This window comes from Accipiter gentilis, chromosome 33 (genome assembly GCF_929443795.1).
Source record: "Accipiter gentilis chromosome 33, bAccGen1.1, whole genome shotgun sequence".
Classification (NCBI taxonomy): domain Eukaryota; kingdom Metazoa; phylum Chordata; class Aves; order Accipitriformes; family Accipitridae; genus Astur; species Astur gentilis.
In genome coordinates, this window is record NC_064912.1 from 9,603,081 (window position 1) to 9,618,903 (window position 15,823).

The 15,823-nt window shown below is 39.8% G+C and overlaps 1 protein-coding gene across 3 annotated transcripts in view; it reads right to left on the bottom strand.

The window, feature by feature from the left end:
• Positions 1-848: 848 nt before the first annotated feature.
• MYH11 (myosin heavy chain 11) overlaps positions 849-15,823 on the bottom strand; it is a 62,546-nt gene continuing 47,571 nt past the window's right edge. For 2 of the 3 annotated variants that reach the window (XM_049790932.1, XM_049790931.1), the window contains 18 exons: positions 15,337-15,460; positions 14,718-14,889; positions 13,927-14,139; positions 13,638-13,782; positions 13,343-13,549; positions 12,157-12,261; positions 11,902-12,054; positions 11,246-11,494; positions 10,782-10,994; positions 9,878-10,090; positions 9,053-9,214; positions 8,172-8,300; positions 7,531-7,619; positions 7,162-7,285; positions 6,795-7,003; positions 6,137-6,245; positions 5,363-5,535; positions 849-1,313 (listed from right to left, as the gene is read on the bottom strand). In XM_049790932.1, the coding sequence (XP_049646889.1) occupies positions 1,175-1,313; positions 5,363-5,535; positions 6,137-6,245; positions 6,795-7,003; positions 7,162-7,285; positions 7,531-7,619; positions 8,172-8,300; positions 9,053-9,214; positions 9,878-10,090; positions 10,782-10,994; positions 11,246-11,494; positions 11,902-12,054; positions 12,157-12,261; positions 13,343-13,549; positions 13,638-13,782; positions 13,927-14,139; positions 14,718-14,889; positions 15,337-15,460 (2,928 nt within the window). In that variant the 3' untranslated portion in view covers positions 849-1,174. Of the gene's footprint in view, positions 1,314-4,229; positions 4,262-5,362; positions 5,536-6,136; positions 6,246-6,794; positions 7,004-7,161; positions 7,286-7,530; positions 7,620-8,171; positions 8,301-9,052; positions 9,215-9,877; positions 10,091-10,781; positions 10,995-11,245; positions 11,495-11,901; positions 12,055-12,156; positions 12,262-13,342; positions 13,550-13,637; positions 13,783-13,926; positions 14,140-14,717; positions 14,890-15,336; positions 15,461-15,823 lie in introns of all 3 variants that reach the window. The other variant, XM_049790933.1, reaches the window with a different exon arrangement.

Sequence of the window (15,823 nt, forward strand, 5' to 3'; positions counted from 1 at the left end):
CACTTGCTGTGCAATGTAAGACATCGAGTAAGCTCTCTGTACTCCATTTAGAGTAATTCTACCCCTGGCTTTGCTGTGCATGGCTCTCTACTGATCCCTTAATGCAGAATAGCTTGGTTTGGATCACTGCATTCAGTGTGGGCTGCTGTTTCTAATTGTTTTCAGCCTGCTTTAGTTGGGAATATCCCTACACTTCAAGGGTGGGTTCAGCTGCCTAAAGACAGACACTTAAGGCCCTGCCTGCTTTTCAGCTGCTGCACCAGAATGCTGCAAGTCTCCTGCAGGTCCTGTGTCATGTCTGTCAGCCCTTGGATACATCCTAGGGCACCTCATTTAGCTCCGTGTATCCATGAGGTAATCAAACCTGTCCCCAAGTACTTCATGTCATTTTACATTCAGTTCAGTGTACATACTCTTTATTATTCCTTCAAAAGCAATTGCTTAGGGGAAAATCAGGTTTTTGTTTTAATGATTACAGATGACCTTTTCTAAAAAGTATTTGAGTTGGAAAGAAGCTCTGCTGCATCCACCATTCCCTTCAAGCATGCTGTATTGCACCCAAGTGACACCTGTACACAGGAATACTGGAGTAGTTTTTATAGCCCTTTATTAGTGTGTAAGCACATCCACAGTGCATATAAAACTGTAATAGTTGACTTAATTTTAACAAATGATATTTTATTTTTCAGTAAGTGATTAAAAAGGCACTCTCACCTTGTGAACGGTGCATCAAGGGTGTAGTAACCAGGAAAAAACCCTATATTAATCGAATACTCAAGACAATGAAAGCTTAAGAAAAGAATAACTGACGAATGCCTTCCCATCCCTCCCTCCCACCCTTCCCCACCCCCACAACAGTCTCACAAATACTGTGTAAACTATAGTTCACTGGGATTTAAATCATCTGAGCTACTAGAACTCACTTTCTGTAAGATTCTCAAAGTGTCTTTTAACACTCTGAGTATTGAAAAAACTCCACCTTTTCAAATACACTTCATGGTAAAATAAGTTTTGGAGTACTTTTAACATCAATCTATACGTTGGAGACAAGGCAGTTGTGCTTTTATCATTGTCAGAGGAGTGGGTGTATGTGATCTTGACACTAAGAGTAGACTTATACAGTGCTAAATATCGTCCTCCCTCCCCTTGCTGCAGTGCAATTTGTTAAGCGTGTTTATTCACTGGCTTTTGTTCCATTGAAATCTCCATCTCTTGCATCCATTTCTTCATCACCTCCTTCTGTTGCGTTCTCAATTACTCTTCTGCCTCCAGATCTACGGGGTGGGACAAAAGATGCTGGCTCATTTCCCCTCCTGTAGTAAGAGGGGAAAAAAATAAAAATCAGGTGTTAGGTCATTTGCAGTCCTCACAAATAAGCATAGAGGTTTTTTAACAGTACCTGTGGGGCTTATGTATTTAAATGCAGAACAGCCAAGAGCTATGGGCCTCTAATACAACTTTCTGTTCTGTAGCATATAAGAGTAATTTGTGGACAGGTTGAAACTCCCAGCTGCTTGGAACTGTGATAGGATTTCTGTTCTTGTACTTAAAATTCTCCTCTAAATAGTCTCATCTACCCCACCCCCATCCCCTCTTCCCTTCATTTCACTGTTCTTCTCTATGAGGACTGCAACTGGTTGTGCTTGGAAGGAATAGGAAAGGGGGCTGCCTGTACCCACAACAGCAGGGGAGTGTCCTTCCTGTCCCTTTAGAAAAGCAAGGAGAGAGAGCGTGAGCTTGTGCTGAATTTCTGACCTGCAGTCTGGATAAGCCCACCAGGTACTGAAGGCCCATGAGACCTGGGACTGGAGCAGTGCTGTGGATGTCAGCAGGCATTTTTGAGCCCACAGTTTCCCTCTACAAAGGCTGCGTTGTTCAGAGTACCACAGCTGCTTTGATGTGTGTGGCATCTAGGTTGTGAGTAATACCAGTCTCTTTCCCAGTGGAGAGAGGAAACCATCACTGCTTTGGAACTGTGTTGCAACTCAGGTGCTGACACTTAACAGTGCAAGTGTCTTGCAGAAGAGCTTACATAAAATGCTTTTTCCCATCTTACCCCCTTTTTCCTCTCCCATCTCCCTCCCATCCCCATATGTTTCAGAGCCACAGCCCAAGGCAGGGACACTTTGGTCCTCAAGGTTAATTTTTTGGGGAGGTGTGAACAAGTGAGACAGAAGATGGGTTTGTCTCTTCTTGGCCTCCATTGCTACTGTGCTACAAAACACTTAAGTTTTGTAACAGGGCCTCTCACTTGCGCCTCGTTAAGCAAACCTTTGTAAAGGCTCGAGACCACAGACATAAGCAATAAAATAAATTCATGATCACTGAATGTTGTGCCAAAATGACTAATTTGGTGTTAAATACATCTGACTGCACTTTTGGGTACAGCAATCATGCATAAATATTTAAAGGTTTGTCTTGTCCTTGCAAAAGACTAAGCAGGTGTTGTCCTTCCTGAAGCAGCTATTTAAGCCCAAAGTTCAATCTTCTGTACAAGGGAAGTGGGTGGAACATTGGCTGGACTAACTTATTTCAGAGGCACAGATCTCTGTTTCCAAGGTAGAAATGTGACATGTAGTCTGTTTTCCACAATTCTGCCTTTAAATTTCAGTGTGAGCAAGCAATTAGCTGGATAATAAAGCTTCATTTAAGATCTGCTGTTAATTAACCGTAGTTGTTCTGGTGCCAATGGCATGTATTGAACACAAGGGTATGTCATTTCTACCCTGGCATGTGCTTGACAGAGTCTTAACAGCAGTGCCTACTATTTTAGGATAGCAGATATTTGTTGTTACAGTTTAACAAGAAAGTTCTAGTTAGGTCAGTAAATTAATTCTTGTCACTAAAGGAAGAGCTTTCTGCCCCTTTGGACTCCTGCTGCCTGGACCTAATTACGAGTCATTTGTAAGATAAATCTCTTTATGATGCAGTAATTCACTGAAGTGCTATAAGAGAACATGGGAATGGTGGGGAGTAGCAGTGGGAGTCTAACCAAATTGTGCAGTACAGTTTTGACTACAAAGAAGTGAACTCCCTACCACATATTCACTACTCATTAACATAAGCTGTTGCAGTATGCTTAAACTTCATACTTCTTTAAACTGGTATTGGTCCTCTGGATAAACACTTTTTGTTTACATTAGTTCCTCTTAAACAGGTTGATGGGCTTGATAATATTCATGTGGTCATTTGTATTAGTACCTTTAGAATAATGTGTATAGTTGAGACAAGCCTTAAGCATTAGTGTTTGCTTAGCATCTCTGTATTTTATCTACCTTTGAACAAGTGCTATGGGAGCAGTGCTTGAATAACAGCCTGATGGGAAGTACTAGGCTGACTAAAAGGCTCATGCAAGGACAAGACATCGTCTTTAAATATTTGTGTATTCCCAGCAAAATCCAGCATATGTAAAAGAGAAGATATACAAATATTACAAGGCAGTAGCTCTTTAATTTTTGCAACAGCAGGTATTATTCCTATCTCCAGAGACTGTGGTAAGTATAGTATAATGCTGTGCTAGGTTACAGTGTCAATATTAATTTCTGTGACTGTGCTTTACATTTTAATAACAGTAGACAAGCAACGTAATGTCTGCAAAATGTCTCTAAAAGCCTTAGTAATAGCTATTTGTAAGCAATACAGGCCCAGAGTGCTATGTAACGAAAGGCAAGACTTTCTCTTTTGTCTGTGATTGTGTGGTGTAAGTGTGATAAATCACATGCAAGTAAGATCTTCCCAAATCTCAGGTGAGTTAGATGGGATCTTACCTTAGAGTCAACATTACAATGTGTAACAAATACTGTGAAATTCTAGTGACATGCTGTGATGCTTCATATTCATTAGTCCTTTTAATCAATTTTACTAATCAATGGTGTATTTCATTTGAAAAAGTTTAATCCTTGTGGCTGTGCACAAAGATGTGCAAAAAAGACAATTTTCATGCAGAAAAAGTCAGTACTTTATTAGGTACTCTGTTGGTAGAACTTGTGAGAATGCAACATTGGTTAAGTCTACATCAGTACATAACCTACTTGTAAGAAAGATGTATCACTGGTGAACAGCTAATGGTAGCTAGATTATTGTAATATTTGTCTCTTTTGATAAAATAGATTAATGCCAAGATATCCAAGCCTTCACAGTTTGCAGAAACCTCACATAATTTTTACTTGGGCCGAAGAAAATGGAAATTTGTGCAACACAAGCTAGCTGCAAAGTTGAAGGCATGGTACCTGCTTAGTCATGCGAAGGTTCCTGTGTCCCTCTGAAACAGAGAGAAAGAGTCCCGGGCAGTTATACTAAGCACATGGTCATGATCAGAGGTAGGTAGATTACTTTTAAGTAATTAAACAAAGTATATTACAGCCAATTACATTACAGTTAGATAAAAATGAGCCTTATGCTATTCTATGTAAAAAGGGCTGGACACAGCCACTCCTTTATAAAGCAGCCAGGAGCATGCCCCAATGAAGATGGTGCTAATGGAAAAGGTTACCGCATCCCTAACTCTTCACTTTGAAGTAAATCCACATCTGAAGGTTCATGCATGTTACCAGTAAACACACTGGCAAACTGCTTCAAGAACACAACTAGGCACATGCTTTGCTTTCATCTGAAATACTGTTGGTTTTAGGTAGAAAGCAAAGTTTTGTGGTGTGATGATGTAGATAGAGCAATTTCCTTATAATTCAAGTCAGCCTCTTTATTTCAGCGAGTTGGTGTTTTCAAACCCAGTGAGTGCAGGAGAACTCAGGTATGTAGCTGACTGATCACAGATTTATCTTTTTTCCCAGTCAGTTTTAACAAGAAAATGCAAAGGGACATTTTGATCTTTTCCTTGGTCTGATGACACTGAATCCCTTCGTGCTGAAGTCCAAAGAGACTTTTGGAATAGAGTCATATAATGTGCTTTGCCTTTTGCCACCTGTGATGTTGCTTGAGACTGTTTATGGTTGTTGTGTGCGAGTTGTGCATGTGTGAAAGTGTGAAAAGAACAAGCATTTTGTGACTGCTTCTGTATAAAGAGATACAGTCATTATATAAGGGGTGTTTTCAAAAGCAACCAAGCCTAATTCTGTTCCTATTTAAGCCAACAGGAGTTTTGATTAGAAAGTGTAAGGCCTGTGCCATGTTATCACAGTTGTTCATCTCACAGCTGAAATCCTGAGACTGCTGTAGTCTATGAAATGCACTTCACCTTCTGACCTTAGCCTTTTGTTGTACCTGCCAAGCTAATACAAGGAGTGAGTAACTTTGCAGCATTATCAGTGTCTGTTCTTCACTTGAACAGATTTTTTTTAGCTTCTGTAGTTGAGTTCTAAATTTCAAGGCTGTCAATGAGTGGGAACAAACAAGAGCGTTCTACCTGAGCTTGCTCTTCAGTGCTGCAACCTCACGGCCCAGGGCTTCGTTACTTTCAGTAGCTTCATCCAGCTCTCTCTGCAGCTTCCTACGGTTTGCATTGATACGCTGAGACTCTTCCTCAGCCTCCTCCAGCTGCCTTTTCAGTTGCTTGAGTCGTGTGTTGCCCTTCTCGGCCTAAAGGGAAATTTTAGAGTAATGCTTTAATTCAAAACAGCTTTACATTCTTCATTTTAATTTCATACTTCTCTTGAGCGTTTTACTGAAACATGGCCTGAATCAAAGTTAGAAGCTTAAAAATATATATTAAAAAAAAATAAAAATAGCTTTGCTTTGTGGGAGTTCGTTTTGGTGATAGATACTATATTCCGACACTACCTTGTTGCTTCTTTTGCTGCACAGTCCTACCTCTGCTTTTCTGGCTTGGAGGTTGGTGTGCACTAGGTAAAGCTAAAATTTTAAAACAGAATGTGTTCATCATCTCCATTCATATAGCAATAAGGATGTTGTGCACAGTCCTATATATCACTGTGCAGTCAGACTGTTCCAGCTGGCTGATTGACAAGGACTAGTGCTTTGGCACTTGACTCAGCATGGAACAATAATTATATTGTCCTGTCTTTTAGCAAAGGGCTGTATAGCTCTTCCAGCATAGAATCCAAGCAGTCTGCTTTCTAGAGGGATATTTCTTCGAGGCAGAACATGAAATCTTTCTTTCTTAGGGTAAAATCTGAAAATCCCTGTGCCCCAGACTAAGACCCTCATGACAGTCTGATACCTGATCTTTGTACTGCTCTGCTTGCTTTCTCTCATCCTCCACCTGCAGCAATGCATCCTTCAGCTTCTTGTCCTTCTGGCGCAAAGTCTTGGCTGCAGCCTGCTTCTCTCTGCAAGTGACAGTGCAACATTTGGTGATGTGGAAGGTCTGTAGTTTTCACCTGCCTCAGGCATGTTGCTCATGAAACTGACATCTTAAAGGCCTTACTGAATTTAACAGATGAATTCTAAGCAAAATTTAAAGATCATGTTCTTCTGATCAAAACAATTAAGTGTCTTTGCTGTATGGTAGAGGTGCTCCAGGAGATCTGTTCTAAAACACAAGGTGATTTTCTGAAGAAACAGTCCTACAAATGGCACAATGTGTCATGGTGATTAACCTGATAGGGTCATAGGGCAGTTACTGTAAAATGTAAGGGAGCAGATCCTTGCCTTTGATACCAGTAGAACTTTTCAGCAATAAAATAGTTCTGAATCAGAACCTGTAACAACTCCAGTTACTGGCGATATGTCTAAGAAATGTTAAGTGAGGGAGAGACTTCACCAAGCCTTAATGGCACTGAGAATCTGATGACACAAATCCTGTATGCCTTTGTTTACTTTCTGTCTCATTAACTGGAACAATAAATGGACAGCTGTGCCCGCTGGGAGACCAGTACCTGGCTTCCTGTTCCAATTGCTCTTCAAGAGAAGCAATTTTGGCCTCCAGAGCAGCAATTGTAGTTTTGAATTTGGACTTCACAGCTCCCTCCATCTCTTGCAGCTTACTCTTCAGCTCTTTGTTCTGCCTCTCCAGTTGCTGCCGAGCATTTTCGTTCTTCTGTGCAGTTGAGCGCTCTGTTGCCAGCTCATTGTTCAGCTGCTCTGCCTGCAAGGGTGAGAATGGATGTTGTCAAAAATGGTGCATGCTTTCAGAGAAATGACAGGTAGCAATTTGGGGTGGCAATTGTCCAAATAATTATTCAGAACCACAAATAGCTTTTGCTGGAATACAAACAGAAGGTGTCGTGCTGAAATGAGCTTTACCTGCTGTACTGCTTTCCTCATGCGATCACCCATTGCCTCTATATTGCTTTGCTCCTCTTCAAGCTCTTCCTCCAGTTGCGCAATTCTTGCCTCCAGGCGCCGTTTCTCATCCTGAAGGCTTGTCCTGTAAGTTTAAATTTAATAAGTGTGTAGTTATGGCTTTGACGAGTTGAATCTGTTTGAAACTATTATGAACTGCCAATAATTCATAAAGAAAAGAGAACTAGGTGTTTCAATGAAACCAGTCGTGTGTGTGCGTGTTGTGTTGTCAAGACCAGATGGCTGTTGGGAGAACATAACTTCTCTTGGCAGCCATGCAATGTTCAGCAGCATGTTTACAGCCTTGTGAGTAATCCAGTCTATTCCTACCTTCCAGAAGTAGCGCTTGCAAGTTCTTCTGCCATCTCTTCTTTCTCCAGATCTGCTTGTTTGCGAGCTCTCTCTGCAGCAGCCAGATCCTAGGAGAACAGGAAAAGGCAGCACAGTAAAGAAATGAGGAAGTAATGTTCAGACAAACAGTTATAGCACGATACACAGGACAGTAAACTTTCTAAAACTGGTGTAAGATGTGTTGCCTTGTTGACAGAATGAATTCTTGCCATATAAATCCTATGGAAGTACAACAAAATACACTTTATCCAGCCTGTCAGCTGGTTTCTGTTTTATTGGGTTTAGTCACAAGATTGCCATTTCATGCACATAGGAATAAAAGAACTAACAAGACTTCAAGAATTTATAGCTATTGAAAACAATTTATGTTAGATTATACAGTTCATTTCCCTTTAAGACTGGTGAACTGTGCCTTCCTCCAAGGTGATTGTTTTTTTCAGCTTAATCTGGCTATGCTCAGATGTAGATCCAACAACTTTAGTGGAGTGGGTGGAGCACGTGGAACTTGTTACAACTGCTGCTTATAGCTTTCCATCCCTGATACCTATTATATTATTTTGTTGCAGTTCTGTTTTGCTACTGAAGGTCATGTGTAGTCTGCTCTAAGTTTCCCACTTTACCTCTTGAAGCTGGATGAGTTCTGCTTCCAGGCCCTTTGCTTTCTTCTCATTTTCTCTGGCTGTAGCAAATATTTCTTCTCTGGCAGCCCGTGCATCATCCAGCTCTCGTTGGTAGTCCTTCATCTGAGCCTTAATGAAAAGAATAACAGATGTATTTTTGTCTGGCTTTATTACAATTTCAGTAGAAAGAAATTTGAACAGAAAAGAACACATACACATTTACATAATCATAATGCCTGCTTAAATTACATTTTCTGGAGAGATCAGCTAGCACATGTTGGAAAGGTCTGAAATGCTATTCTAAGAATAGTGATGCTTCCACTTGCAAACTGCAGCTTTTGTAATGCCTATTATCCATATTTTCTCTGAATATTGCAGTCTTAATCTTTCTGATACATCCCTTTTTGTTATTTAGCTGTCAGCATATGGCAGAACAGTTGGTATGGAGACTTACAGTATAAACAGGAAAATGCCAATTCAGAGACAAAATTACTTCAGAACAGTCTTTTATGCTTTTGAGGCAAGTGTTTGAACAAGGATTGAAGCCCTGTAATAGATTTTATCCTGTAGCCCTTTATGTGGGAATCTGTGTTTTCCTTCATGTGGGTAAAGCCAATAGCAGATGAGTGTTGACCAGGGAGTTTTGGAAGCTCTCTGTAATGATGAAATTTAAGGTTTTCATCATTTGCCGTGTGAAGTTTTCCATTGTCATTCAAACTGAGCATTACAGTACAGATACTTGAATCTGGGAGTCTAGTTAAAACTCCCCCTCTAACCAATCATCTGTAATGGGTATCAAGTTCACAGATGTCGCCTAACTTTCATATGGTGGCTGTAAAAAAGACAGCAGTGGGAAAAACTATATTTGTGGGATTATACACCTGTAATTTGCGAAGTTGTTTGATGGCTTCTTCCCGAGCTTTATTAGCAGAATCAGCTTGGCTTTCTAGGTCTTTAACATCAATCTCTAGCTTCTTTTTGGCTGCAGCTGCCAGGGCACGTTGCTTCCGCTCATCTTCCAGTTCCGTTTCATATTCATGAAGCTGATCATTAAAGAAAGCAAGTTTAGGAAAGTCCTTGAGCACTCTTAAACACTCTATGTGTGTCTGAATAAGGTATACAGCCCCCCATATCTCTATTAATTGTGATTTTCCTGGCAGTTAAAATAGATTTCAATTTTGTCCAAAAATTAAAGATTCTTGAAAGGAGTCAGCAATTTGGGTTCTGTATTGATGGAAAAATGTATATTACAGCAGTTGTCCTTGCTGTCACAACACTTGTATACAAATAGGCTGTGTCTTGTCTGTTTTCATTTCCAATACTTTTGTATCCACTTAGTGTACCTTGGGAAGGCAGATATATTAGAAGCTGTCTTTTTTCACTTGTACTGAGAATATAGGGAAGGTTCTTCTGTGTCAGAAACAACAATTAAAGTTTTATACTATATTGGTTGTAGTCTTAAATTGCTACATCTGTTGGCAGTTGTGCACCTGCTACTGAAACAGGAAAAAACCTGTTATGCAGTTTTGTGCCTTTTTCAGTACAATTACCTACTACTTTTTTTTTTTTTTTAAAAAAGTTTGCCAAGCACAAGGCAATATAATATTTTCTTCTCATTATAGTAAAGTGCTTTTAATAGCGTCATGAGGCTGGGGATTTTCAGATGGCTTGGTAGGTATCTACAAAGGCAATAATAGAGAATGTACCTGTTTAAGGAGTTGTCTTCTCTTCTCTTCATTCTGTTCATCTCTGGCTTGTAAATCTCTTTCAAACTGGCCTTTCAGGGCCTGCATATTAACCTCCAGCCTGAGTTTGGCATCTTCAGCAGCCTGTAGCTCATCCTCTAGCTCTTCTAATTGTGTCTTCATCTCTTCTACTTGCTGTTCAAGGGTCCGTTTAGATTTCTCCAATTCGTGGACCTTTCAAGCAATGAGAATTTAATAGTCTTGTTATAAGAAATAAAAATAATTCTAGTTAAACACAGTCTACCTGCGGTATAGGCCACATTTGAAAATACCAGCTGTGGACAATGAATGAACTGCACTGAAAATGGTAAATTAGCAATTTTCGTACACTTGCAAATCTGTCTTAAAATAACCTGAGATTGTCTTTATCCCAACTTTCATTTTTAATCTAGTCAAGTATCAAAATTGAATTTATTTAGTATTAGAAGTAATATTATCATATCACTGTAATAAAAGAAGTGGTTGGCATCAGTGTAAATTTGCTGCAGCTATACAAGTAAATGTTAGGTTGGTGGCAAAGTCAAATGTAACTAATAAAATCAGATTTCCAGAGTTTACAACTTCAAAGCTGCTTAATAAACTAGTAAATTATTTAGAATTTCTTTAATGGCTTTTCAATCTTAGAAATCAATAAGAATCTCCTTCATGCTTGAAGTTGTTAAAAATAAAGATGGCTTACAGTTACTTTGCCAAGTCTTTGGAAAGTTTGGGCACAAATGGAACAGCTTTTAAATTCTGTGTGAAATACCTGATCTTGCTGAATGGATTTGTGTGCTACAGAGAATTTCCCACACTGAAAACAATGATCTGTTTGTTAGCTGCTATCTTAAGTTGTTGTGGAAATTGTTCTAAGCCCAAAACTTACATTCTTGCCAACATCATCTTTGGAGCTAACAAGATCTTCCATTTCAGCTTTCAACATTTTGTTCATTCTCTCCAGTTCTTCTTTGGCTTCCAAAGCCTCTTCAAGGGCTCGGGCCAATGACAAAGCCTTTGTTTCTTTTTCTCTAGCTTCAGCTTCTGCTCTGTCCCTTTCATCTGCGTATTTTGAAGAGATGCTTTTCTCTTCAGCTAGCATCTGTAAAAAGGTAGTGTTAATACAAGAAGAATTAGTAATAGGGTTTTTCTATTGCAACTGTCTTGTCAGTTGACAAGAAAAATCTCTGCCTTTTGATAAAGTTATATAAAGACAAAATTAACCAGTGCATGTGTAATTAAATTTTAGTTTATTTTTCGTCCCTGCTTTATCTTTCAGTAAACCAGTGGAGTCTCTGTGAGTTCCAGAAAAGTTAGATTATAACATAGCAAGGGAGAATCTTAAATCCATACCTGATCAAATTTCTTCTGTTTCTTCTCCAGGTTGGAGACCAGCTGACGCTGGTTGTCTAAGTCCACCACCAGGTCATCCAGCTCCTGCTGGAGTCTGTTCTTGGTTTTTTCCAGTTTGTCGTAAGAAGCAGCCTTTTCCTCAAACTGTTGTGTGAGACTTTCAATTTCCTTCTGGAGTCTCTTTTTGCCTTCTTCCATGGTTTCTATTGTGCTGGAATATTCCTGTAGCTTCTTCTTAGAGTCAGAGAGCTGAAATTTGAATTCATAGGACAAATCTTTATAGCAGTGACAACAAAGCTTGGCAGAGAAGGTGGCCAGGAGACAATCAAGACCCAGAAATCTTATCTAATTTCACCCATGTGAAGCTAATGACCAGTTACCCATCACCCAGGCCTCATAAAATGAGGCAGACAAGCCTAGTATGCAAGACTATCCTGGGAGCTACCTTGCATTTGTACCTGTCCTAGACATCACACTTTAAAGAAGAGGGAGACTTCTGGCTCCATTGTGGAGCTTCACTGATGCCATCTGGGCTAACAGCACTTGTTCCCTGAAGGTCCACGTGCTGTGCCAGGATAGTTCTACAGGTCTGAAACCTCTGGAATTACTGACAAACTCTCAGTGATGGGCTAGTGATTTAGCTATGGCACTGATACCTGTATCGTCAGTGTTGAAATATGTCTTTCCAGATTTTGTTTTGCTTCTAATTCTTCATCCAACTGCTCTTGCAAGCTGTTCTTCTCATCCTCCAACTGACGAAGCTTGGTAGACACGTTTAGCTTCTGCCGCGTTTCTTCCTGAAGCAGCTCCTACAGTCACCACATCAATCAGCAATACAGTCATTAGTTTAGGTCTTTTTATAGTGCATTTTATAAATATTGTAGATGAGCTGTACCTGGATGGAAGTTTACCTGTGTATCTTGTAGCTGAGATCCTAAGGTTGCAACGTCTTTGGTCAATTTGATTGTCTTGCTTTCTGCTTCATTGAGCAAACCAGTAACATTTTCAACCTCAACCTATGAGACACCGCAATGAATAAACTCAGTTATTTTGCACAACTTCAGAATCTTACTACAAACTTTTGTTTGCTCTAGATTGAAATCTTAAATTTGAACAGGATCTGAATCTGCTCCTGTGCTTCTGGGTCACCTCAAGCACCACCAGTGTTTCTATCTTAAATGGAATTCACAATTTTGCCATAATTTTGCTGGACAATATGTGGGATTTAGGTCCTGTGGAACTAAATCCTACACACAAACTCTGCAGTTTCTGCATGTGTCGTCTCTGTGACCTGTGTATTAAGATCCCCAAGGTCTAATGCCATTTTTGTCTAGTTTACCTTAGTATTTTATTACTATATATCAAAACTTAGTCATATTCATAAGGCAATACTAGTATGTTCCTTTCAATGAATTGCAAAGGGGAATGGGGATTTTTGTGGATTTTCCTTCCTCTTCCCAAGTTTGACAGAAGTTGATGCATTTTGATTATATTTTCTTATTTATCCACTGTTGTGGTTTAACTTAAAATAATAAAGAAAAGCTTATTGCTGCTTTGAACAAAGTTGTAACAATAAGCTTGATTAGTATCGCTGGACACAGAACATCCGCTAAAGCACCATTTAAAATTATCTTTAGTTATTTCTTACTAGACACTAAATCATAGATAAGTGTGCATTCTCCTTTCATTGCCATTTTTTCTGAGCACAACATATGTGTTTAATAGCTGCCTAATCCATTTCCAGAAGCCACATTCCTATCAATGTTCCCCACCACCCAAAAATGAATGAACAGAAAGAAACTGTAAAATATGTAGCACAGTCACTGAACCAGTGGTTGCATTACAGACTGCAATGTGTACAGAGCGATGGTGAGACTAAAAGCTCTCGCTTCCATGAGACAGAGTGATTGTAATTGTTTAAATGTGTGATAATTGGGGTAGGAGTTCAAGGTAGGAACCCTACAGATGACAAAAAAAATGAGCATTTTGGCTGAAGTGGACAGGGCCAGGATTCCTCCAGTTATACCCTCACGGAACAGTATAAACTGGTCTTCTCAAGCTCAAGGTGTCACAGCAAAAGGTCAAACTCCTTCCTACCTGTAACTTATGAACTTTTTCACTGAGTTCTGTCCGAACACGCTCTCCATCAGTGTATTTGGACTGTAACTCTTGCAGCTGTACTTCCAGCTTCTTCTTTTTGTGCTCCACATCTTGCTTGGCCTGATTCAGGCTCCTGACTTCATTAGCCAGATCAGCGTTGTCTTTCTCCAGTGTCTGTTTGGTCTTATCCAAGTTTGCTTTAGCCTACAAGCATGAAGTGAAGAAAGATGATCTATAAAAGGAAGCCATGTTATCTAGTGGATAGTCTTCCATAAGGTGGATTTTTGTTTACCCGTTTAAATTGTTCCAGCTGCTCTGTTAGCTCTTCCACAGCTTGAGTGTGCTTTTGCCTCATCTCCTGGACCTGGGCTTCGTGAGTTCGAGTCTCCTCCTCCAGAGCTCTCTTCAGCACTGTGACCTCCTGTTCACGCTTTGCTCTGGAAGGTAACACACATAAATGGAGCAGCAGCAGATATGAGTGTTCCAGTCACTGGAAAAATAGCACTACTGCACAGTTAATACACAGTATTGTACTGAGATTGGTGACGTTTATTTTTGGCCCATGTGCTACATCTCCATACCTAAGTTCTTGCTGGGTGGCTGTGGTATCCAGAGTATCCTCAAGCTCCGTCTTAAGAGCCTCCAGCTCTTCACCTAGGTCTCTCTTCTGTTTTTCTGCTTTGTTTCTTGCAGCTCTTTCGGACTCTAAGTCTTCCTGGAGATCAGAGATGTGAGATTCCAATTCACGGATTTTCTTGAGGGCATTGTTCTTCTGACTAGTTTCATCTTCAAGCCTGAAAAGAAAGTATTTAATTTTATGTATTAAAAAAAATAAAATTCACTTTGAGGAAATCGATATACAGAGATTAAAGTTTTATAGGTGCTGTGCAAGAAAGTACCAAAGAAAGAGTGGGGACTGATGCCAAAAAGAGCTGGCAGCTGTACCTTCTCAGGACACAATGCCTGGAGGTGCTGATCAGCTGATTCAGCAAAAGTTTTGATTGAGTGTTGGCCCTCTTACATTTATACAGAAAATCCACTGAAACTCTGGAATGGATCAGGGTCAGATTCTTAAGTAATTTCTGTCTTTTGCCTATGAAGTATGTTGTTACATTTTCATTCTTTACTTGACAGCACTCCCGATGTGATTGGGAAGAGGAATTTTCATTGCTATCTGGAGGTAAGATTATGTGTTTGTGGGCAAACAATAGTATAATTATTTTTTGCAAAAGGAAATTTGGAAAATGGGGAAGACATGCAGGGTGGATATATAACTGAGATTCATGGCTGCAGCATCTCAATGTGTGGGAAGGGGAGAGACACCTGTTCCAGCCTGGGTTTTCCACCTGTATGCAGATTCAGGAGTGAATACCTGGCTAGAGCAGCCTGCAGCTCTTCCTCCTTCTTGGCTAGTTGTGCTTTCAGCTCAGCAATTTGTGCCTGGAGCTCTGCAATTTGCTCATGTAGATCACTTGACTCCCCTTCCAACTTCCTCTTAACTTTCTCCAGTTCTTGTCTGCTTTTCTCTTCTTTCTTCAGTCGCACTGAAAAAGCAAGGATTTTGGTTATGGGAGTGCAATAGTGCAAGGAGTCCTTAATCTGATCTTGAACTTTGGCAAAAAAATATTTTGGCCTCCAGTGAGGCCATACGTTTAACTATGAGTCACTGTGTTTCTGAAGCAATATGCAATGCCTTACTGTCATCACTTATTTCTAGCCATCCCAAAGAATCATTTATCTTTCTCCAGAAGCAGCATTAATTTTTTGTCTCAATTTTCTCTCCTCTACTCTTTTGTATGTAAAAAACCATAGGTATCTATGATTTATGCACCCTGGGGTTTTGGTGATTCTCATGCACAAAATGGCTTTAGCATAAGAAATTTGGAAAACATCCCACATATTTTTTACAAGTTCTCACCAGATTCTGTTTATGGTTTTCTGTTTTGTGCCAAGGCAGAAAAACTGATATAAACCACTTTTGTTGATGTTACCTTCAAGTTCTGAAATCATCGATTCATGTTTGTTTTTCAGCTTTGTAAGATTTTTGGCTTTTTCTTCTTCTTCAGCAAGATTTGTTGTTAGATCGCTTATTCTTTCCTCAAGGAGTTTTCTTTCCTTAAGAAAAAAACAACCAACTTCTGTTAACAAAAGTGTCTGTCATTGGTGATCATGAAGCAAGTCTTTGCCAACTAAAAATGTCCAAGGTACTTTCTTTTTATGCTGTATTTCTTGAGATTGTAGTGATACATTTTGATTTGTCGATTACAGAGGAGCTGAGGAGTGGTGCTGCTATTAAAATCTTGTACTCTAATGGCTGGGAAGTGCAGGGCCCATTTCAGAAGAGCATCCCCTTTCAAAAAGTACTGGAATACATGCTTACTTCCAGTTTCCACTGTGAAGTTTGGTTGAAATTAGTTGAAAACCAAGAGAATTATTTACTCTGCTTGGGGCCAAGACGACATGTCTTCTACTGATGGT